Genomic DNA, 26599 nt, shown 5'->3' on the forward strand with positions numbered 1-26599 from the left:
TACTATACTGCACCATGTAATATATAATACCTGGATATACTATACTACACCATGTAATATATAATACCTGGACATACTATACTACACCATGTAATATATAATACCTGGTCATACTATACTACACCATGTAATATATAATACCTGGGCATACTATACTACACCATGTAATATATAATACCTGGACATACTATACTACACCATGTAATATATAATACCTGGTCATACTATACTGCACCATATAATATATAATACCTGGTCATACTATACTACACCATGTAATATATAATACCTGGACATACTATACTACACCATGTAATATATAATACCTGGACATACTATACTACACCATGTAATATATAATACCTGGACATACTATACTGCACCATGTAATATATAATACCTGGTTATACTATACTACACCATGTAATATATAATACCTGGATATACTATACTACACCATGTAATATATAATACCTGGATATACTATACTGCACCATGTAATATATAATACCTGGTCATACTATACTACACCATGTAATATATAATACCTGGTCATACTATACTGCACCATGTAATATATAATACCTGGACATACTATACTACACCATGTAATATATAAAATAATACCTGGGCATACTATACTACACCATGTAATATATAATACCTGGTCACACTATACTGCACCATATAATATAATACCTGGTCATACTATACTGCACCATGTAATATATAATACCTGGGCATACTATACTACACCATGTAATATATAATACCTGGTCATACTATACTACACCATGTAATATATAATACCTGGTCATACTATACTGCACCATGTAATATATAATACCTGGGCATACTATACTACACCATGTAATATATAATACCTGGTCATACTATACTGCACCATGTAATATATAATACCTGGACATACTATACTGCACCATATAATATAATACCTGGTCATACTATACTGCACCATGTAATATATAATACCTGGGCATACTATACTACACCATGTAATATATAATACCTGGTCATACTATACTACACCATGTAATATATAATACCTGGTCATACTATACTACACCATGTAATATATAATACCTGGTCATACTATACTGCACCATGTAATATATAATACCTGGATATACTATACTACACCATGTAATATATAATACCTGGACATACTATACTACACCATGTAATATATAATACCTGGTCATACTATACTACACCATGTAATATATAATACCTGGGCATACTATACTACACCATGTAATATATAATACCTGGACATACTATACTACACCATGTAATATATAATACCTGGACATACTATACTACACCATGTAATATATAATACCTGGACATACTATACTACACCATGTAATATATAATACCTGGACATACTATACTGCACCATGTAATATATAATACCTGGTTATACTATACTACACCATGTAATATATAATACCTGGATATACTATACTACACCATGTAATATATAATACCTGGACATACTATACTGCACCATGTAATATATAATACCTGGTCATACTATACTACACCATGTAATATATAATACCTGGTCATACTATACTGCACCATGTAATATATAATACCTGGACATACTATACTACACCATGTAATATATAATATAATACCTGGGCATACTATACTACACCATGTAATATATAATATAATACCTGGGCATACTATACTACACCATGTAATATATAATACTTGGGCATACTATACTACACCATGTAATATATAATATAATACCTGGGCATACCATACTACACCATGTAATATATAATATGATACCTGGGCATACTATACTACACCATGTAATATATAATACTTGGGCATACTATACTACACCATGTAATATATAATATAATACCTGGTCATACTATACTACACCATGTAATATATAATACCTGGTCATACTATACTGCACCATGTAATATATAATACCTGGACATACTATACTACACCATGTAATATATAATATAATACCTGGGCATACTATACTACACCATGTAATATATAATATAATACCTGGGCATACTATACTACACCATGTAATATATAATACTTGGGCATACTATACTACACCATGTAATATATAATATAATACCTGGGCATACTATACTACACCATGTAATATATAATATAATACCTGGGCATACCATACTGCACCATGTAATATATAATATAATACCTGGGCATACTATACTACACCATGTAATATATAATACTTGGGCATACTATACTACACCATGTAATATATATAATATAATACCTGGGCATACTATACTACACCATGTAATATATAATATAATACCTGGGCATACCATACTACACCATGTAATATATAATATAATACCTGGGCATACTATACTACACCATGTAATATATAATACTTGGGCATACTATACTACACCATGTAATATATAATATAATACCTGGTCATACTATACTACACCATGTAATATATAATACCTGGTCATACTATACTGCACCATGTAATATATAATACCTGGACATACTATACTACACCATGTAATATATAATATAATACCTGGGCATACTATACTACACCATGTAATATATAATATAATACCTGGGCATACTATACTACACCATGTAATATATAATACTTGGGCATACTATACTACACCATGTAATATATAATATAATACCTGGGCATACTATACTACACCATGTAATATATAATATAATACCTGGGCATACCATACTGCACCATGTAATATATAATATAATACCTGGGCATACTATACTACACCATGTAATATATAATACTTGGGCATACTATACTACACCATGTAATATATATAATATAATACCTGGGCATACTATACTACACCATGTAATATATAATATAATACCTGGGCATACCATACTACACCATGTAATATATAATATAATACCTGGGCATACTATACTACACCATGTAATATATAATACTTGGGCATACTATACTACACCATGTAATATATAATATAATACCTGGGCATACTATACTACACCATGTAATATATAATATAATACCTGGGCATACTATACTACACCATGTAATATATAATAAACAAAATACAGTAAACTGTATAGAGCGCTTGTCAGGGCTATTTACTCAAACTTAGCTGCTGCAGAGGGGATTAGTCAGATCCCTTTAGAAAATACAACAAGAGGGGGGTATGCAGCGCTCTGTCAATGATCACAATAGTATGTTGTACAATACATATTTATGATAATAAAAATAAAGACGAAAAATGACAATAAAAGACACTTATTGACAACTATGATTAAAAATAATAATACAAAAATAATATGTAGACCTGCCAATAAAGAAATGGAATATATAACCTGCTCTGGTCACCTAAAAGTCCCAGCACGGGTGGAGAGAGAGATATAGTGGGAGTCCAGTATAGGTGTAATGCTGCTGGAGGTGTCCCGGTCCTTTGGAAGGTTGGAATAGGCTTGTGGGGCTCCTCTCTAAAGTGCGGCTGTGCTTGTTTAGGAAAAGGTTCTCCATAAAGTTATTTGGAGGTGTCCCAGTCCGTCAGGATGTGTTTGTTGAAGGGATCCTCTCTAAAGTGCATTTGTGCTTGGGAAGAATGTTGGTCCCAATAGGTCCAGATGATTAAGCAGGATAAAGAATGTGATTGGCAGGTCTGGATAAGGCTCCTGGAAAACACCAACGCGTTTCACTGGACCAGGACCATTTCTTTATTGACAGGTCTACATATTGTTTTTATTCTTATTTTTAATCATAATTGTCAATAAGTGTCTTTTATTGTCATTTTTCATCTTTATTTTTATTATCATAAATAAATATGTATTGTACAACATACTATTGTGATCATTGACAGAGCGCTGCATACCCCCCTCTTGTTGTACGTAATATATAATACCTGTTTATACTATACTACACCATGTAATATATAATACCTGGACATACTAGACTACACCATGTAATATATAATACCTGGGCATACTATACTACACCATGTAATATATAATACCTGGGCATACTATACTACACCATGTAATATATAATACCTGGTCATACTATACTACACCATGTAATATATAATACCTGGACATACTATACTGCACCATGTAATATATAATACCTGGTTATACTATACTACACCATGTAATATATAATACCTGGGCATACTAGACTACACCATGTAATATATAATACCTGGTCATACTATACTGCACCATGTAATATATAATACCTGGGCATACTATACTACACCATGTAATATATAATACCTGGACATACTATACTGCACCATGTAATATATAATACCTGGTTATACTATACTACACCATGTAATATATAATACCTGGGCATACTAGACTACACCATGTAATATATAATACCTGGACATACTAGACTACACCATGTAATATATAATACCTGGACATACTAGACTACACCATGTAATATATAATACCTGGTTATACTATACTACACCATGTAATATATAATACCTGGGCATACTAGACTACACCATGTAATATATAATACCTGGACATACTATACTGCACCATGTAATATATAATACCTGGTTATACTATACTACACCATGTAATATATAATACCTGGGCATACTAGACTACACCATGTAATATATAATACCTGGACATACTAGACTACACCATGTAATATATAATACCTGGACATACTAGACTACACCATGTAATATATAATACCTGGACATACTAGACTACACCATTAAATATATAATACCTGGGCATACTAGACTACACCATGTAATACAGTATATAATAACTGGATCACATATGTCATGTAATGGAAGTGCATACTGTCCCCTCACCTTTTCCGCTTCCCTTCTTCTTCCTGGGCACGGGTGACATCACAGGAGATGTACCAGGCATTGTGGGGGATGGAGCGATGTCCTCAGTGGCTACTCTGTCCTTCTCCTTCTTCATCTTATAGTAGTTACTAAATAGAAGAAAGATGCATCTGATTAGAGGTGAGATCTGGTGTGCCACATATCATTATACTCAGCAGGAGCAGCTTGTGCATCATATCTGCACCATTTTGTGTATTATATAATAGAAAAAACAGCACAAAAACATGCACAGCGCTACACAGTCACGCCACAGTAACACATAGGGCCTTATTCTGGTTGACTCTTTGGAAATGAGATAGATAGATATGAGAGATATCGATAGATAGATAGATAGATAGATAGATAGATATGAGAGATAGATAGATAGATAGATAGATAGATAGATAGATATGAGAGATATAGATAGATAGATAGATAGATAGATAGATATGAGAGATAGATATGAGATAGATAGATAGATACAGTAGATAGATAGATAGATGTGAGATAGATATATATGAGATAGATAGATAGATATGAGATATATAGGAGATAGATAGATAGATAGATAGATAGATAGATAGATAGATAGATAGATAGATATGATATTGATATGAGATAGATAGATAGATAGATAGATAGATAGATAGATAGATAGATACATATGAGAGAGATAGATATGAGGTAGATATATAGATAAATATGAGATATAGATAGATAGATAGATAGATAGATACATATGAGAGAGATAGATATGAGGTAGATATATAGATAAATATGAGATAGATATAGATAGATAGATAGATAGATAGATAGATAGATAGATAGATAGATAGATAGATAGATAGATATGAGATAGATAGATTAGATATGAGATAGATAGATATGATATTGATATGAGATAGATAGATATGAGATAGATAGATTAGATATGAGATATATAGATAGATAGATAGATATATAGATAGATAGATATATTGAATAATTAGAGGCTGGCACACCATTGCAAAAATAGAAAAATAGTTTATATAGTGAAAACAAGGTTATCCATTAGCTTGCAGTGGAGTTTTTAAAAAAATACAGGTAATACTTATCAGCCATCACAAAAGCTTTAAAGAAGAGACATCAAAGATATCGAATCCACTGTAAGTCAGCCATGCTCAGATAGATAGATAGATATGATGTTGATATGAGATAGATATGAGATAGATACGATATTAATATTAGATAGATAGATATGAGATAGATAGATAGATAGATACGATATTGATATGAGATAGATAGATAGATAGATATGAGAGAGATAGATAGATATGAGATAGATAGATAGATATGAGAGAGATAGATAGATAGATAGATAGATAGATAGATAGATAGATAGATAGATAGATATGAGATAGATAGATAGATACGATATTGATATGAGATAGATAGATATGAGAGAGATAGATATGAGATAGATAGATAGATAGATATGAGAGAGAGAGATAGATATGAGATAGATAGATAGATAGATAGATAGATAGATAGATAGATATGAGATAGATAGATATGAGATAGATAGATATGAGATAGATATATAGATAGATAGATAGATATGAGATAGATAGATACGATATTGATATGAGATAGATAGATAGATATGAGAGAGATAGATATGAGATAGATATATAGATAGATAGATATGAGATAGATTAGATAGGAGATAGATAGATATGATATTGATATGAGATAGATAGATGTGAGATAGATAGATTAGATATGAGATAGATAGATAGATATGAGATAGATAGATAGATAGATAGATAGATAGATAGATATGAGATAGATAGATATGAGATAGATAGATTAGATATGAGATAGATAGATAGATATGAGATAGGTAGATAGATAGATATGAGATAGATAGATTAGATATGAGATAGATAGATTAGATATAAGATAGATAGATATGATGTTTATATGAGATAGATACGATATTGATATGAGATAGATAGATAGATAGATATGAGAGAGATAGGTATGAGATAGATAGATACAGTAGATATGAGATAGATAGATATGAGATAGATAGATATGAGATAGATAGATATGAGGTAGATATAGATAGATATGAGATAGATAGATAGATAGATAGATAGATAGATAGATATGATATTGACATGAGATAGATAGATATGAGATAGATAGATAGATATGAGATAGATAGATATGATATAGATATGAGATAGATACGATATTGATATGAGATAGATAGATATGAGATAGATAGATATGAGATAGATAGATAGATAGATATGATATTGACATGAGATAGATAGATATGAGATAGATAGATAGATATGAGATAGATAGATATGAGATAGATATGATATAGATATGAGATAGATACGATATTGATATGAGATAGATAGATATGAGATAGATAGATATGAGATAGATAGATACGATATTGATATGAGATAGATAGATAGATATGAGAGAGATAGATAGATATGAGATAGATATAGATAGATAGATAGATAGATATGAGATAGATATGATATTGACATGAGATAGATAGATAGATATGAGATAGATAGATATGAGATAGATAGATATGAGATAGATAGATTAGATATGAGATAGATAGATATGAGATATAGATAGATAGATAGATAGATAAATAGATAGATAGATTAGATATGAGATAGATAGATATGATATTGATATGAGATAGATAGATACATATGAGATAGATAGATATGATATTGATATGAGATAGATAGATAGATAGATATGAGATAGATAGATTTGATATGAGATAGATAGATAGATATGAGATAGATAGATATGAGATAGATGGAACATGCAAATTATAACACTGTCCAAGTGTTTCTATGGTATCCCAAACCCCCAGGATTAATTCCCGATGTTGTAGAGTCTTATGGAAAAATTGTAGAAATCCCGTCTCCGAAGAGGCGGAAAACAAACAGCAAATCCGGAACAGAGAAATCGGAGCATAAAAGCAAATCGGCGGATGTGGTCACCTTGGGGCCCTAAGCTGTGGTGAAGATCGTGTGGCATGGATTTGAAGATATCAAAGATGTCATTGAGTACGACACCAGGAGTGGAAATACACATATAGCAAAAGTTTGGGTTCCTGAAAGGTTAAGAAACCATATGAATATTAATACATCTTCAGCTGGAAGAATCAACTCAACTGAGTCCTATCCAAAGATCCCTTCATCTATTACACTGCAGCCAAGGCAGTGCTTGGGGTAGGACAAACCTACCAGGGCAGGGGCAGGACAAACCTCCCGAGCACTTCCGAGTCCCCCTCAGCCGCCCCGAACCTCCTCGAGTGGGGCCTGCCATCTGGTCTCTGATGCTGTGCTAATGGTGGCGGGAGCAGCAGCAGGGGAGCTCCGAGGTATATGAGTTGAATCGAGCAAAACCGGATAGTCCATCTGTAAAGAACCTGCTACGCATATGTCTGTGCTAACCGTGCTGTAAGTACATTTATTTCATCTCCAGACCTATGACACTTGGTGGATAAAAAGATACCTTTATGAACACGGTGTAATTATTTTTCCTGTGAGTTTGGTACGCATCTGGTGGAAGGTGGTTGAGTGAGACCTATATAATTGTGGTCCTGTGCTCATTCATTGTTATATCCTCTTCTCTCACCGAACTCGACACATGAATGTGGAGTGAGACGTGTAAATACTGTGACCATAGTCGATAAAGAAACCTTGATGAGAGGCATACACTTGACATAATAGTGAGTACGGTATGCACACCAGTGACCTACCAGACCCTAACACAGGTGGTGACCCCATAAAAGATACCTTTATGCACGGGGGCTCACGATTAACTTTGTGAGTTCGATACGCTCTGAGATATTCTATACCTAAAGTTCGGTTCAGTTGTTGGATGTAATCTGACAGATATCTTTTTCTTTCCACATCTGTATACCTCAAAAATGTAGGCATAAAACAAAACATTGGAGCCAAGCGCCATCAGTGTCGTTCGTAGACCGCAGTTCCTCCAGTGACCCTCCATCTACACTGAGGCAGCAGGGACTCTAAGATTGCGCCTTGGGATCTTCTATTTTTTCTATTGTTTGTTCGAGATATGAGATAGATATATAGATAGATATGAGATAGATATGAGATAGATAGATATGATATTGATATGAGATAGATAGATAGATAGATAGATAGATAGATAGATAGATAGATAGATAGATAGATAGATACAGTAGATATATATGATATTGATATGAGATAGATAGATACAGTAGATATATATGATATTGATATGATAGATAGATAGTGTGAGGTCATCAGATTCACTGTAAATCTGTAATTACTATATTTTATTAGGTGTAGTAATTAATGTACTATTTTAGTCCGTCGGTACCCTCTTGTTCTCCATATATGTCTATATACCCCCTATATGTGTGTGTAGTTCCAGATCATATATTATTAGGCTGTATAATCCCACCTCAAATGTAATGTCTGTATTTCCCAGGACTTTATTCATGTAAGCATTGTACCATTGGCAATCTCCACAGGGGGGTTTACAATTCTTTGTAAACCTCTGGGCTCTAGCAGACTTTGTGGAACCGGCCACCACAGGGGGTGATCAGCCCATAATGTAATCAGCCGATTATTGTTCCTGCTGTTTACATGAGGGGGATAGCTGAAGGACAATCACCACAGGGGGTGATCAAATTCCCCTACTATCAACAGGAAGGTTGTCCACAGGGGGTGACCACCACATAATGTAATCAGACTGTGTTTTGTATATTGTGTTGACTCTGCTATGCATATCTTGGCCACTTCCAGACTTTCTGGAACCGACCCCAGCAGGGGGCAGAAGCAGATGGGCAGCAGCAGTACCTGGGAGGGGGGATAAACCTGACTTGAATCCACCAATAGGGATTGAGTGCAAGCCCACTGATGGTATGGAGAAGCGTGGGAAATAGGAAGTTTTTAAAATGACTGGCACACAAGCCAGGAGGGTGAATTGATGGACTGTCCTGGACTAAGAGGTTATGCTCTGTCTAGGTATCGTGTGGACTTATATGCTATCACTGCTGTGTGGGCTAAGTGATAGTTTGCCCTGTGGAACTGATCTGGGACTGTGACTATACAAGGACTGTCTGTTTGGGCCTGCTACCTGAAGATCTTTCTACTCTGCAATTTACCTTTGCCACTGTTTATTGTCTATTTGTGCGTGCTGTGGAAAATAAACCATTCTTCTGGTTTCATCTGCTCGGTGTCTGAGTGATTGAGGAACTCGTACCCTCACAGATAGATAGATAGATAGATAGATAGATAGATAGATAGATATGAGATAGATAGGAGATAGATAGATATGATATTGATATGAGATAGATAGATAGATAGATAGATAGATAGATAGATAGATACAGTAGATATATATGATATTGATATGAGATAGATAGATAGATAGATACAGTAGATATATATGATATTGATATGATATAGATAGATAGATAGATAGATAGATAGATATGAGAGAGAAAGGCTGTGTACACACGGGGGCAATAGGGGCTGAAATCGCTGGAAATATGGTTGCAGGCGACCATATTGCCAGTGATGGGAGTGTGCCCCAGCGATAAATCGCCGGGTGCATGCTCCCGTTTTCAGCCCCATTCTAATCGCTGGTCGCAGGAGCTTGCTCCTGCGACCAGCTGATTACCTCTGCGGCTCCCCCAGCAGAGGTTCCCTTTCATCAGCGACCATCTCTGGTCGCTGATGAAAAGGAGAAACTGAGCAATATATATCCCCCGTGTGTACGGGGCTATAGATAGATATGAGATATAGCCAGAAAGTGATGTTTACAGTTGCGCTGCCTCAGCTTGTAGAGATTCTTTCAGAACCTTGTAGACCCCAAGCTTAGATACCTTGAAAAAGGGTCAATTATAACGACCCGAAATGCGTTGGTGAGAAGGAGGATAGCTACCAGAGAAACCCTGAAGTCCCTGGCCACTTTTTCCATCAGTGTGGCATCCATCTTGGTTCTCTTCCCGGGTGAGATCAAGTTTGATGTATTGGACCCAGTGGTTCTCTGGTTCTATTTGGATATAGACTGTTTTTATATTACACTTTTGGATTTTTTATCGTATCTTTTTCTGGAAGTGTGACGTTCTTCATTGTTGTCCTGTGGTGAATAATTTTTTTGGAATTTATCCATTGGTTTCCTGTGAGCACTCCTTGTCCCCTGACGGAGATCGTGACTAAAAGAAACCCTAACATGCACATAGGGCACATATATAAGGTGAGCACTCTCTACCTATGAGCGGGTGACCTGACGGGAAACAAAGATACCTTTATGTGAAAATAGGGCAAAGTGAAAAGGTCAGATACGGAGTATTCCTGGTGTGAATGAAAACCAATTGATATCCAACTGACCAGCTTCCCTTTGTCTTCTTTTATACACCCCCCCATCTAAGCTTGGGGTCTACAAGGTTCTGAAAGAATCTCTACAAGCTGAGGCAGCGCAACTGTAAACATCACTTTCTGGCTACATTGTTTCTATGAGGAGTGGTAATCCTTGGGTGGCTACAGTGCAGCAGTCTCCTGGCGCTATCGTTTTTGGAACTATTCTTTTCAATTCAGATATGAGATATAGATAGATATGATATTGATATGAGATAGATAGATAGATAGATAGATAGATACATACAGTAGATAGATATGATATTGATATGAGATAGATAGATAGATAGATAGATATGAGATAGATATACAGATGATAGATATACAGATGATAGATATACAGATGATAGATATACAGATGATAGATATACAGATATGAGATAGATAGATATGAGATAGGTAGATAGATATGAGATAGGTAGATAGATATGAGATAGGTAGATAGATATGAGATAGATAATAGATATACAGATGATAGATATACAGATATGAGATAGCAATGGGGAGGAAGGGTGATTGGTCGCACTGGGATTTAAAGATAATGTATCAACCTCTTTATTAAAGTTTATAGTGAATTTTTCTATATAGTCATGAGGTGTGCTACCGCCAGACAGTAATACATTAGTACAAGGGAAACAACAGAAAGTCTTTTTTTGCGGTGCACCAGGAGAGGAGAGAGAAAGTTTTTTTTAAAAAGTAACTTTTATTAATTAATCAATTAAATGCGAAATATAAAATCAAAACATACAACATAAATTGACATTGGACTTGTTAAAAAGGGTGAGAAAAACTCCCCTTATCGTAGTGGGGGTAGATTTATATATAATCGCTGGTTGCTTAGTGTGTACCCTGATACACTGGGTTGTACAATCTATAGTCACTGGTGTTTCTTCAGAAGTATACATGGAACCATGTCCCTTTATTGTATGAACACCTATATAGAGTAACAGGAACCCTCGTTGGTATCAATATACGGTGTAGTAGTAATGCTTATTTAAATGAGCGATTCATATGTAGCCGAATAAACATACAATGTTTCTAATGCGTATCGTGCTGTAAACTCATCAGCTACGGTCACGCTTAGGAGGGGGGGAATCTGCAGGGACGGCGTCCCGTCTACAGCTATCACCCCCTGAAGGCTGCGTGTGCTGCCGGTAAGGGCTGGTAGGCACACAGACAGACAAGCCGCCAGTGGAGTCAGGCTCTCTCTGGCGCTAACGGCTACACCACAGCGTGTGATTAGCCGGCAGCGGTATATGCTGTCGTCTGGATAAGACTCGCATATATCACCGGCTATCAGACAGGGCACTTGTTAACATAAATACACAATCAAAATACATTTCCCAGCTACCCCCACTAAACGATCCACGCCAACGCGCGTTTCGCAGTTTTGCTTTTTCAAGGCTAGATATGAGATAGATAGATAGATAGATAGATAGATAGATAGATAGGTATGAGATAGGTAGATAGATATGAGATAAGTAGATAGATATGAGATAGATATGAGATAGATAGATAGATAGATAGATAGATAGATAGATAGATAGATAGATAGATAGATAGATAGATATGAGATAGATAGATAGATATGAGATAGGTAGATAGATATGAGATAGGTAGATAGATATGAGATAAGTAGATAGATATGAGATAGATATGAGATAAGTAGATAGATAGAAGATAGATATGAGATAGGTAGATAGATAGATAGATAGAAGATAGATAGATATGAGATATATAGATATGAGATAGATAGATATATATGAGAGAGATAGATAGATATGAGATAGACAGATAGATAGATAGATAGATATGATATTGATATGAGATAGATATAGATAGATATGAGATAGATATAGATAGATATGATATTGATATGAGATAGATAGATAGATAAATATGAGAGAGATAGATAGATAGGAGAGAGATAGATAGATATGAGATAGATAGATAGATAGATAGATATGAGATAGATATAGATAGATAGATAGATAGATAGATATTGATATGAGATACAGATAGATAGATTGATAGATAGATATGATATTGATATGAGATAGATAGATATACATACATAGATATGATATTGATATGAGATAGATAGATACAGTAGATAGATATGATATTGATATGATATAGATAGATATATATGAGATAGAGATAGATAGATAGATATGAGATAGATAGATATGAGATAGATAGATAGATATGAGATAGATAGATAGATATAGATAGATATGATATTGATATGAGATATATATGATATTGATATGAGATAGATATGAGATAGATATTGATATGAGATAGATAGATAGATAGATAGATAGATAGATAGATAGATAGATATGAGATAGGTAGATAGATATGAGATAGGTAGATAGATATGAGATAGGTAGATAGATATGAGATAGATAATAGATATACAGATGATAGATAGATAGATAGATATGAGATAGATAGATATGAGATAGATAGATAGATAGATAGATAGATAGATAGATAGATAGATAGATAGATAGATATAGATAGATAGATATGAGATAGATAGATATGAGATAGATAGATATGAGATAGATAGATATGAGATAGATAGATATGATATTGATATGAGATAGATAGATAGATAGATACAGTAGATAGATATGATATTGATATGATATAGATAGATAGATTCGATATGAGATAGATAGATATAGATAGGTAGATAGATATGAGATAGATAGATATGAGCTAGATAGATATACAGATGATAGGTAGATAGATATGAGATAGGTAGATAGATATGAGATAGGTAGATAGATATGAGATAGATAGATATGAGCTAGATAGATATACAGATGATAGGTAGATAGATATGAGATAGGTAGATAGATATGAGATAGGTAGATAGATATGAGATAGATAGATATGAGATAGGTAGATAGATAGATAGATATGATATTGATATGAGATAGATATGAGATAGATATGAGATAGATATGGATAGATAGGAGATAGATATGAGATAGATATGATATTGATATGAGATAGATAGATAGATAGATAGATATGAGATAGATAGATAGATATGAGATATGCAGCTCGGTGGGTATGTGCTCCCTATGTGATAACTGTACTTAATGTTACCTTCCTGGCTGTTGGCAGCGACCAGTGGCGCCACTGATGGCTGCCTAGGCGCTGTGCAGCTCGGAGGGTATGTGCTCCCTATGTGATAACTGTACTTAATGTTACCTTCCTGGCTGTTGCAGCGACCAGTGGCGCCGCTGATGGCTGCCTAGGCGCTGTGCAGCTCGGCGGGTATGTGTTCCCCACATGTAATGTCTTAATGTAATGTATGTAATGCCTTCACCCCCCCACCTTCATCCCTGCTTGATGCTGCACTGTAAATCCACAAAAAATTCCTAGTGTGCGCAAGCATACATGGCCAATAAAGTTGATTCTGATTCTGATATGAGATAGATATAGATAGATAGATAGATTGATAGATAGATATGATATTGATATGAGATAGATAGATAGATAGATAGATAGATATACATACATAGATATGATATTGATATGAGATAGATAGATACAGTAGATAGATATGATATTGATATGATATAGATAGATATATATGAGATAGAGATAGATAGATAGATATGAGATAGATAGATAGATATGAGATAGATAGATAGATAGATATGATATTGATATGAGATAGATATGATATTGATATGAGATAGATATGAGATAGATATTGATATGAGATAGATAGATAGATAGGTAGATAGATATGAGATAGGTAGATAGATATGAGATAGATAATAGATATACAGATGATAGATATACAGATGATAGATAGATAGATATGAGATAGATAGATAGAGATAGATAGATATGAGATAGATAGATATGAGATAGATAGATATGAGATAGATAGATATGAGATAGATAGATATGAGATAGATAGATATGAGATAGATAGATATGAGATAGATAGATATGAGATAGATAGATATGAGATAGATAGATATGAGATAGATAGATATGAGATAGATAGATATGAGATAGATATAGATAGATATGATATTGATATGAGATAGATAGATACAGTAGATAGATATGATATTGATATGATATAGATAGATAGATTCGATATGAGATAGATAGATATAGATAGGTAGATAGATATGAGATAGATAGATATGAGCTAGATAGATATACAGATGATAGGTAGATAGATATGAGATAGGTAGATAGATATGAGATAGGTAGATAGATATGAGATAGATATGAGATAGGTAGATAGATAGATAGATAGATAGATATGAGATAGGTAGATAGATATGAGATAAGTAGATGATATGAGATAGGTTGATAGATAGATAGATAGATAGATAGATAGAAGATAGATATGAGATAGATAGTTAGATATGAGATAGATAGATATGAGATACATAGATATGAGATACATAGATAGATATGAGATAGATAGATAGATATGATATTGATATGAGATAGATGATAGATATGAGATAGATAGATATTGATATGAGATAGATATAGATAGATATGGATAGATATGATATTGATGAGATAGATAGATAGATATGAGATAGATAGATATGAGATAGATAGATATGAGATAGATAGATATGAGATAGATAGATATGAGATAGATAGATATGAGATAGATAGATATGAGATAGATAGATATGAGATACATAGATATGAGAGATATAGATAGATATGATATTGATATGAGATAGATATGAGATAGATATAGATAGATATGATATTGATATGAGATAGATATAGATAGATATGATATTGATATGAGATATATATGAGATAGATATTGTGAGGATACGAGTTCTTCAATCACTCAGACACCGAGCAGATGAAACCAAAATATGGTTTATTTTTATCACAGCACACACAAGTAGATAAAGACAGGAACAAGAGGCAAAGGTAGCATATAAACATCCAGGTAGCAGTTCAAGTCCTTGTAGCATCACAGTTCCAAATCACAAAACTATCACTTATTCCACACAGCAGTGATAGCCGAAACCTGTGTAAATCCACACAGCACGGACGCTCCACACCAGAGCTTAGTAGGATGCCCCCTTCCCGGGCAAACGATGTGTTCCACAAGATCCAGTGGAGGGTATGACCCCTGAGCCAGGATTGCGACTAACATAAGGAGCCGGCATGTGTACAAGTCATTTTAAAACCTTCTAAATTCCCACGCGTGCACAAACCAAAAGTGGGCTTGCAGTGGGTCTCGATTGGTGGATTCAAGAGTCAGGTATATCACCCTCCCAGCTACTGCTGCTGCCCCCTCCTGCTGGGTCAGGCTCCAAAGAGTCTACTAGAGTCCAGAGATATGCAAAGGAGTGTCAATAAGGAGGAACAACCACAAGGTAATTTGGTTTATGTCCTGATTACCCCCTGTGGGCATAACCTTCCTGTAAATAGCAGGGGAGTTGGATCACCCCCTGCGGTGCCTGGTTCCACTAAGTCTGGTCTTGACCAGCGTTACACAAAGGAAATGAAGATAGAGACACAAACACAGTCTGATTGCATTATGTCTTGATCACCCCCCTGTGGAGATTGTCTTTTGGTGGAATTCTACAGCCTAATACTATATGATCTGGAAATACACACACATATATGGGGAACAGACATATCTATAGAGTACGAGAGGGTACAGACTGACTAAAGTGTACATTCATCACTACAAATAATAAAATATCATAATTACAGTCTTACTGTCAGTCTGCTAACTTCACATTCCTTCCCCTACATCTTTAGTCACTGTACCAGTTGTTCCGGCAACCTGGAGCAGTGTGATTCAGAGCAGAGAAACTGGGCTAGAGGTGCACCACCTGAGTCCCACAGTGTGACATCATACCCAACCCATCTTGTAAGAGGCGGCTGGTTTGTAGAATCAGCAAGGGCAATATCACAATCTAAGTTATACATTTGAACTAACAAGGGATTTAGCAATTCCTCTTCTTCAGATGCTGGGTACCCCCTCTCTGCAACATTGTAACCTTTTACACTGGGCACACCTATAGGGTGTACTAATACTTTTGTCTCTGGCATAATGGGGCAGGGAGCACTTTCCACCTCCCCCTCTTGCACAAGGAACAGCTGCCAAACAGCAGGCCAATATAGGGGCTCTGGCCCTGGCACTTTCGCCACTCTGTCACATCCTTCCTCCCTCCAACCCAAACTAGTGGCATGGCAAATTTCAGTACAGCATTTGGTCTCAATGCCCAGGGCTGAGGAGGGACCCTCCATCAGGAACAATTCCGCTGGTGGCTGCAGGACAGGCCGTATCAGCTCTATCCCCTTAAAAGCCAGTCGCTCACCTGCAGCTTGCCACAACTGAAGGGCTGGATGAAGTCGTGTGGTGTGTAGCAACTGGAGACGGACCAGAGGAGGAAGGATTAAATCGTGCAGGTTTAATAATAGAATTCATAAATGGAACAATACACACTTGAATACTTTCTTTAAGTGGCAGTTAGTGGTAACAAGAATTGAGCCAGCACGGCACTTTGAAAGAAGAAAAAGTTCATTTAAACAATGACAGTTCAAGCACTGCGGACGGCAGGCTGGGGTCTTGAGGAATGAGGAAATCCGGAAAGAGAATGTACTTGCTGGTAATGAGGGATCCTTGAAGACTGAACGAAGATGGATGATGACAGAAGAATGGGAAGTTGCTTGGAAGCAGACGGCTTGAAGAGCTATAGGCCAGGAAGCTCAGGGATGCAGGCAGAGACCAGACTGTGGAGAGAACTGGCAGCGATGGGGTTAAGCTGAACCGAGACCAACACAGAGCACTGAAGCAAGGCACCAAGTCAGGAGAGGTGAGTCAGAGAGCCGGAGTCAGCTGGGAGCTGTGAACGCCTCTGGAGACTCTTTGTACTGACACTGAACAGGCCTAGGCAGATCCCCTATATCCCTAGAGGGCGGCTGCCATTGGCTGTCAGGTCAGTATGGGCGGAAACCTCAGACAAGGACCAATCTGCTATTTGCCCTTAACCAAGATGGCGGCGCCGGCCTCCCGGCGCCCCTACAGCACATACCGCTACACTTGCCGGCGTCCCACGCTGCCTGCTGCCCACCAGACTGCCGCTGCCTGCTGCCGCTGAACTGGAGACCACTACACGCTAGCCGACGGCGGGTGCGAACGGGTGAGTAGTAAGCCCGCCGCGCACCGCCGCGGCTGCGTGTGACAGTACCCCCCCCTTTCTGGGTGACCCCAGGGCACCTACGCACCTTGTGTGGATTCCTTTGAAAGAATTGTCTCACCAGACGGGGAGCATGGAGGTCTGAGGCATCAACCCAGGAATTCTCTTCAGGACCGAATCCAAGCCACTCTACCAGATATTGAAGATGGGTATTGCGGCAACGTGAGTCGATAATGCGCCTCACCTCGAACTCTGTCTGTCTCTCTCTCTGAGCCAATCTTGGGAGGTTTAGGCACCTTTTTCTGATATAAGTTCAATCGCAAAGGTTTCAGAAGAGACACATGGAAAGAATTTGATATCTTTAAGGAAGAAGGGAGCTGTAGTCTGTAGGCCACTGGATTAATCACCTGAGTGATTGGGTACGGCCCGATGAACCGAGGAGCCAGCTTCATGGATGGTAACCGAAGGCGTATATGGCGGGTAGACAGCCATACTCGATCTCCAACCTTCAACTTGGAGCCGCTCTTCTTTTCCTGTCCGCCATCCTTTTATATCGAGCAGATGCTTTGAGGAGAGTGGTATGAACGTCTAACCAGATCTTTGCAAACCGTTGTAGGGAAGAAGCAGCTGCAGGGACTTCGGACAACGACAGATCTGAGAACTCCGGAGATCGGGGATGCTTGCCAAAGACAGTGAAAAAGGGAGTGGTGCCGGAGGAAGAATGATAAGAATTGTTGTGCGCAAATTCTGCCCAAGGCAGAAGGTCTACCCAGTCGTCTTGAGAGGAAGAGATGAATAAACGAATGAAGGCTTCCAAGTCCTGGTTGACTCGTTCTGTCTGCCCGTTGGTTTGTGGGTGGAAAGCAGTGGAGAACTTGAGCTTGACTTGTACAGCAGAACAGAGGGCCCTCCAAAACTTTGCGACGAACTGCACGCCACGGTCAGATATAATCTCTTTCGGCAACCCATGGAGTTTGAAGATGGTGGAAATGAAGAGCTGAGCCAACACTGGAGCAGATGGAAGGCCTTTTAATGGGAAGAAGTGCACCATCTTTGAAAACCGGTCAACCACCACCCAAATTACCGTATGCCCTTTGGAGGGAGGAAGTTCGCAGATAAAGTCCATAGAGAGGTGGGACCATGGTTCTGTTGGTATGGCTAGAGGTAGAAGAGGACCGACAGGAGAAGTTCTGGAGGACTTATGCTGAGCGCACTTTACACAGGAGGCGACAAAGCTGGTTACATCGCGACGAATGGTAGGTCACCAGTATGAACGCAACAGGAACATTAAGGTCTTCTGTGCCCCGGTATGCCCTGCGAAACGGGAAGCGTGTGCCCAGGACAGCACTCTCTTTCGGAGACTGAGAGGGACGAAGGTCTTGCCTGGTGGAGGTGAAGGCTGGACTGTTACTTGAGCAAAGACCAGAGGGTCGAGGATGGGTCGAGGAGGAGTCTCTAGGTCAGCTGAAGTTTCAAAAGAGCGTGAAAGAGCATCGGCCTTGGCATTCATCGTCCCGGGTCTGAATCTGATTTGAAAGTCGAAGCGTTCGAAAAACATGGCCCAGCGGGCTTGACGAGCTGTAAGACATTGGGCGTGCTTGAGGAATGAGAGATTTTTATGGTCGGAATACACAGTAATTTTATGTCGTGCCCCCTCCAGGAGGTACCGCCACTCCTCCAACGCAGATTTGACTGCCAGTAACTCCTGCTCCCCAATGGGGTAATTCTTCTCTGCTGGAAGAAACTTCTTGGAGAAGAAGGCACAGGGGTGAAGCACCTGGTCCTCCCCTTTCTGCAACAAGATTGCCCCTACCCCCTCTGAGGATGCGTCCACCTCAAGAATAAAGGGTTTGTCGAGGTTTGGCTGGAGAAGAATTGGGGCGGAGACAAAAGCATCCTTAAGTTGTTGGAAGGCTTGGGACGCTTCAGGTGACCACTGACTTGGATCAGAACCCTTACTGGTGAGAGCAGTAAGGGGTGCAGCAAGGGTGGAGAAGTTCCGGATGAAACGACGATAATAGTTTGAAAAGCCCAGGAACCTCTGGATGCCTTTGAGCGTGGTGGGCGCTGTCCAGTCTAAGATGGCTGCTTTTACTTTTTCTGGATCCATCTCTATCCCAGTGCTGGAGAGGATGTGACCAAGGAATGGAATGAAGGTGACCTCAAAGACGCACTTGTCTAGCTTGCAGAACAATTTGTTTTGGCGAAGGCGCCGCAAGACCTCAGCTACTGTTTGCCGATGGAGATGGAGGTTAGACGAGAAGATGAGGATGTCATCGAGATACACCACAACGGAATGATACAGTAAATCTCGAAATATGTCGTTTACAAATTGTTGGAAGACGGCTGGAGCGTTGCACAGACCAAATGGCATCACCAGGTATTCGTAGTGGCCGTCTCGGGTGTTGAAAGGCGTCTTCCACTCATCTCCAGATCGGATTCGGATCAAGTTGTACGCCCCTCTTAGATCCAATTTAGTAAAGATGGACGCCCCACCGGATTTTGTCAAATAATTCGGTGATAAGGGGTAAAGGATAGCGGTTTTTGATTGTGATATCGTTCAGGCCCCTGTAGTCGATACACGGCCGGAGGGTTCCCCACTCCGGCTGGCGAAGTAGATGGGCAAATGAACCCCTTATCCAAGTTTTAACGAATGTAGTCAGACATGACCTTGGTCTCAGGCAGAGACAAGGGGTAGATGCGGCCCCGCGGTGGGAACTTCCCAGGTATCAATTCTATCGGACAGTCCCAGGGACGATGAGGCGGCAGGGTATCGGCACCTCCCTTGCTGAAGACGTCAGAAAAAGAAAGATATGGTGCGGGTAACGACAAGGGTGAAGCTGGTGAAGACGAAAGACTGGGGCCTCCTACTTCTTGAGAATTAGTTTGATGGAGTGGTATGACACGAGGCATGCAAGTAGTTAGGCAGTTCGTACCCCAGGCTTTGATCTCCATACTGGTCCAATCAATATGAGGGTTGTGCTTAGTAAGCCATGGTAGGCCCAGGACTACCTGGTGTGAGGACTGAGGAAGGACAAAAAATTCTAGAGTCTCTTGATGTAAAGCACCCATGAGAACTGTCACTGGATTGGTTTGAAGGGTGATTTGCCCACTGCTGATGCGACTCCCATCTACTGCAGTGAAAACCAACGGATGGGCCAAAGGTTGCACCGTCAAGGAATGTTGAAGGACGAAAGAGGAAGAAAGGAAGTTCCCGGTGGCTCCGGAATCTAGTAGAGCCTGGATCTTGATTTTCCCCTGAGGGCACACAAGGGTAACAGGAATGGTGGGCACAGTAGTAGAGGGAGATGAAAGCAGAACTCCTAACCTGACCTCCCTCGGGGAGGTTAGGAGCGGTCGTTTCCCGGACGCAGTGGACAGGAAGACAGCAGATGAGCGGAAGAACCGCAGTACATGCAAAGATTCTCTCGACGTCTACGGGACTTTTCTTCAAAGGAAAGCCAAGAGCGGTTGATCTGCATGGGTTCATCTGGTGGTGTAGTTGTGGAGGGACTTGGTCTTGGAACAGGAACAGCGTTGGTGGTGAGACGAGGGCAGAGACGATCCGAGCGATTTTTCTCTAGTTGACGTTCCTGCATCCGTAGATCTACTTTGTTGCACAAGGAGATGAGTTCAACTAAAGTAGCAGGAGAGTCACGGGTAGTTAATTCGTCCTTAATACGACCTGCCAGGCCATTCCAGAAGGCGGAGACGAGAGCCTCTTCGTTCCATTTTAATTCCGAAGCCAGAGTCTGGAACTGCACAACATATTGTCCCACTGAACGACTGCCCTGGCGAATCCTCAAGATCTCAGTAGCGGCAGAAGACACTCTGCCAGGTTCGTCGAAGATGCGACGGAAAGAGGTAATGAAAGCTTCATAGTCATTGAGCAGGGGATCAGCGCGTTCCCAGAGAGGGGACACCCAGTTCAGAGCTGACCCTGCCAGGAGAGACACAATATATGCCACCTTTGCCTTGGAGGTAGGAAAGTGAGAAGACTGCAAGGTGAAATGAACATCGCATTGGTTCAGAAACCCACGGCATCCTCTCGGAGAACCATCATATTTGCTGGGGGTTGGTAATTGCATATGATGAGGAACCACGGGTCCAGGTGTAGGAACAGGGACTGGAACCTCTGGTGCTGAAGCCACAGAAACTGAGGGAGCCGCCTGGGGCGGAGCCAAGGCCTGAAGAAATTGAGCCACTTGATGTTGGGTAGCCTCTACTTGCTCCAGACGAGCCATGATGCTGTGAAGTACGTCCGCCATGGAAGCCTGTTCTTCACCCGACTCCATCGGGTCAGTACAAACTGTCACAACTGAAGGGCTGGATGAAGTCGTGTGGTGTGTAGCAACCGGAGACGGACCAGAGGAGGAAGGATTAAATCGTGCAGGTTTAATAATAGAATTCATAAATGGAACAATACACACTTGAATACTTTCTTTAAGTGGCAGTTAGTGGTAACAAGAATTGAGCCAGCACGGCACTTTGAAAGAAGAAAAAGTTCATTTAAACAATGACAGTTCAAGCACTGCGGACGGCAGGCTGGGGTCTTGAGGAATGAGGAAATCCGGAAAGAGAATGTACTTGCTGGTAATGAGGGATCCTTGAAGACTGAAAGAAGATGGGTGATGACAGAAGAATGGGAAGTTGCTTGGAAGCAGACGGCTTGAAGAGCTATAGGCCAGGAAGCTCAGGGATGCAGGCAGAGACCAGACTGTGGAGAGAACTGGCAGCGATGGGGTTAAGCTGAACCGAGACCAACACAGAGCACTGAAGCAAGGCACCAAGTCAGGAGAGGTGAGTCAGAGAGCCGGAGTCAGCTGGGAGCTGTGAACGCCTCTGGAGACTCTTTGTACTGACACTGAACAGGCCTAGGCAGATCCCCTATATCCCTAGAGGGCGGCTGCCATTGGCTGTCAGGTCAGTATGGGCGGAAACCTCAGACAAGGACCAATCTGCTATTTGCCCTTAACCAAGATGGCGGCGCCGGCCTCCCGGCACCCCTACAGCACATACCGCTACACTTGCCGGCGTCCCACGCTGCCTGCTGCCCACCAGACTGCCGCTGCCTGCTGCCGCTGAACTGGAGACCACTACACGCTAGCCGGCGGCGGGCGCGAACGGGTGAGTAGTAAGCCCGCCGTGCACCGCCGCGGCTGCGTGTGACACAGCTACTTCTGCGCACACCTCCTTCTGGATAACCTCCTTCCCCAGCTGAATATGCTGGGCAGCCTGAAACAAGACGTCATCTGTGACTGGTATTCTTGTGGCCTGGATGTTGGCGAATACTCCTCTACCCACGGTGATCTCTTCTTGGACGCAGTCCTCATAGATCCCCTGGCAGCAGGATAATAGCTCTTCATCTTCCATCTCAGCAAAAGGGAAGCTGTAGTGCAGCTCCTCCTGGGGTGCCTGGCTAACGGGCCCCACTTCCTTCACTTTGGGGATAACCTCCCCCAGTATAGAACACTGACCAGCTTCTTCCCTAGGCCGTGGGAGAAGCTGTTGCAGGCGGTATCTTTCATCAGCCACCCTGCGACACTGTTCTCGCCATGCTGGGGTGTCCAGGAGCCTGTGATCAATCGCCTCTTCCTCTGCCACAATAAAGCACTCCTCCAGACACTCCAATTGTTCCCACATACACCGAAATGGAGGATCCATGCCCGATAATCGGTAAATGCTTTTGTAGGATCCCCCTGATCTTGAAGGATCTGCTGGATGATTTCCCTGCGCGTGCAGGATTGGACGGGTATACCTCGCAGCTGACATTCTGCTATCAGCTCCTCCATACTCATTTCTTCAAGGGCAGTTAGGGGCCCCCCTGACAACGACCCTTCTCTTGTGGTAACAAATAATTCCGTGGCAGAACCCTTGGTTGTCTGCCCAGATTGCAGTAGCCCCCTTCTGGACCTTTCCTCTGGTTCTATCTGGGGCATCAATTTATTCTGGACTTGTCCTTCAGCCTCAGAATATTGTCCTCTTTGTAGCATCTGGGTAACTGTAGCAATCACTTCCTCTGTAAATTCTACAAACTCTGGCTTTACCAGCAGATTCCATGAGGTGGCCTCACCTTTACAGTGCAGGAATGCATCCCCCAGGTAACACAACTTGTCCTGTATGCCGGATACTCTCCACCCGCTGATCTTCTTCCCAGTACTCCCAGATATACTGCATTTTTCTGACAATAAATAACAGATCCGGCTTCCCAGCCTGCCGATACACTGAAGACCCTCCATCCCTGAGCTCCTCTGCTCCAGGGGTCTTGAGGCATCGATTTTCTTTCCTTGGAAACATTTTCCCTTTCACAGGAATGACACCTGCTCACTTGCCTTCACCTTACTGCATTTTCCGTTTCCTTACATATGGTCTGATCCTCTTTTCTCTGTGCTTTCTGTGCTCGATGGTTGGTGTCTGAATGATCCCACTGTCGCTGCCGCCAAATGTGAGGATACGAGTTCTTCAATCACTCAGACACCGAGCAGATGAAACCAAAATATGGTTTATTTTTATCACAGCACACACAAGTAGATAAAGACAGGAGCAAGAGGCAAATGTAGCATATAAACGTTATCGGGTAGCAGTCCAAAATGGCAGTCCTTGTAGCAGCAGTTCCAAATCACAAAACTATCACTTATTCCACACAGCAGTGATAGCCGAAAACTGTGTAAATCCACACAGCACGGACGCTCCACACCAGAGCTTAGTAGGATGCCCCCTTCCCGGGCAAACGATGTGTTCCACAAGATCCAGTGGAGGGTATGACCCCTGAGCCAGGATTGCGACTAACATAAGGAGCCGGCATGTGTACAAGTCATTTTAAAACCTTCTAAATTCCCACGCGTGCACAAACCAAAAGTGGGCTTGCAGTGGGTCTCGATTGGTGGATTCAAGAGTCAGGTATATCACCCTCCCAGCTACTGCTGCTGCCCCCTCCTGCTGGGTCAGGCTCCAAAGAGTCTACTAGAGTCCAGAGATATGCAAAGGAGTGTCAATAAGGAGGAACAACCACAAGGTAATTTGGTTTATGTCCTGATTACCCCCTGTGGGCATAACCTTCCTGTAAATAGCAGGGGAGTTGGATCACCCCCTGCGGTGCCTGGTTCCACTAAGTCTGGTCTTGACCAGCGTTACACAAAGGAAATGAAGATAGAGACACAATCACAGTCTGATTGCATTATGTCTTGATCACCCCCCTGTGGAGATTGTCTTTTGGTGGAATTCTACAGCCTAATACTATATGATCTGGAAATACACACACATATATGGGGAACAGACATATCTATAGAGTACGAGAGGGTACAGACTGACTAAAGTGTACATTCATCACTACAAATAATAAAATATCATAATTACAGTCTTACTGTCAGTCTGCTAACTTCACAGATATAGATAGATATGATATTGATATGAGATAGATATGAGATAGATATAGATATATATTATACTATATATATATATATATATATATATATATATATATATATATATATATATATATGATACTGATATGAGATAGATACAGATATATATTGATATGAGATAGATAGATAGATACAGATAGATAGATACAGTAGATAGATATGATATTGATATGAGATAGATAGATTAGATATGAGATAGATAGATAGATAGATATAGATAGGTAGATAGATATAGATAGATAGATAGGAGATAGATAGATATGAGATAGATAGATATGAGATAGATATGTCCATTAGAGAGAAAATTAGCTTTTGCAAGTGAACCAGAATCATGCCCATAGTTTAGATGCCACTGAGTACCAAGATGCTTAGTATGTTATGTGTATATATATGACGTATATTATTAGACAGATTATATACTGTACATACCTCAGTAGCCGATCGATGTCACCCTGGTCATTGGGCCGTATACCCTTAAGAGATGGGCTTATATAATCTCGTATCCAATCAATGGCTATTTCTACTGACTTCTTCCTCTCAATCTCATTGGATTCCGCTGCCTCGCAGGTATAACGACAGTCTGCGGAGACCATAACGGCACTGACCCTCTGCAGAGACAGAAGAGAAAATAGACAGTTCTGATA

At 39.7% G+C, this 26599-nt stretch overlaps 1 protein-coding gene across 6 annotated transcripts in view; it reads right to left on the minus strand.

Annotated features, from left to right (window-relative positions):
- The window catches only part of ENO4 (enolase 4), a 194885-nt gene that overhangs the window by 140614 nt on the left and 27672 nt on the right, over window positions 1–26599 (minus strand). For all 6 annotated transcript variants that reach the window (XR_014444683.1, XM_083149950.1, XM_083149951.1 and 3 more), the window contains 2 exons: window positions 26385–26563; window positions 4881–5008 (listed from right to left, as the gene is read on the minus strand). Coding sequence is in view for 5 of the 6 variants with exons in the window: in XM_083149950.1 (XP_083006076.1) it covers window positions 4881–5008; window positions 26385–26563 (307 nt within the window). In the remaining variant the exon portion in view is untranslated. The remainder of the gene's footprint in view (window positions 1–4880; window positions 5009–26384; window positions 26564–26599) is intronic.

The sequence above is a fragment of the Crinia signifera genome, chromosome 6 (assembly GCF_055691185.1).
Source record: "Crinia signifera chromosome 6, ASM5569118v1, whole genome shotgun sequence".
Lineage (NCBI taxonomy): Eukaryota > Metazoa > Chordata > Amphibia > Anura > Myobatrachidae > Crinia > Crinia signifera.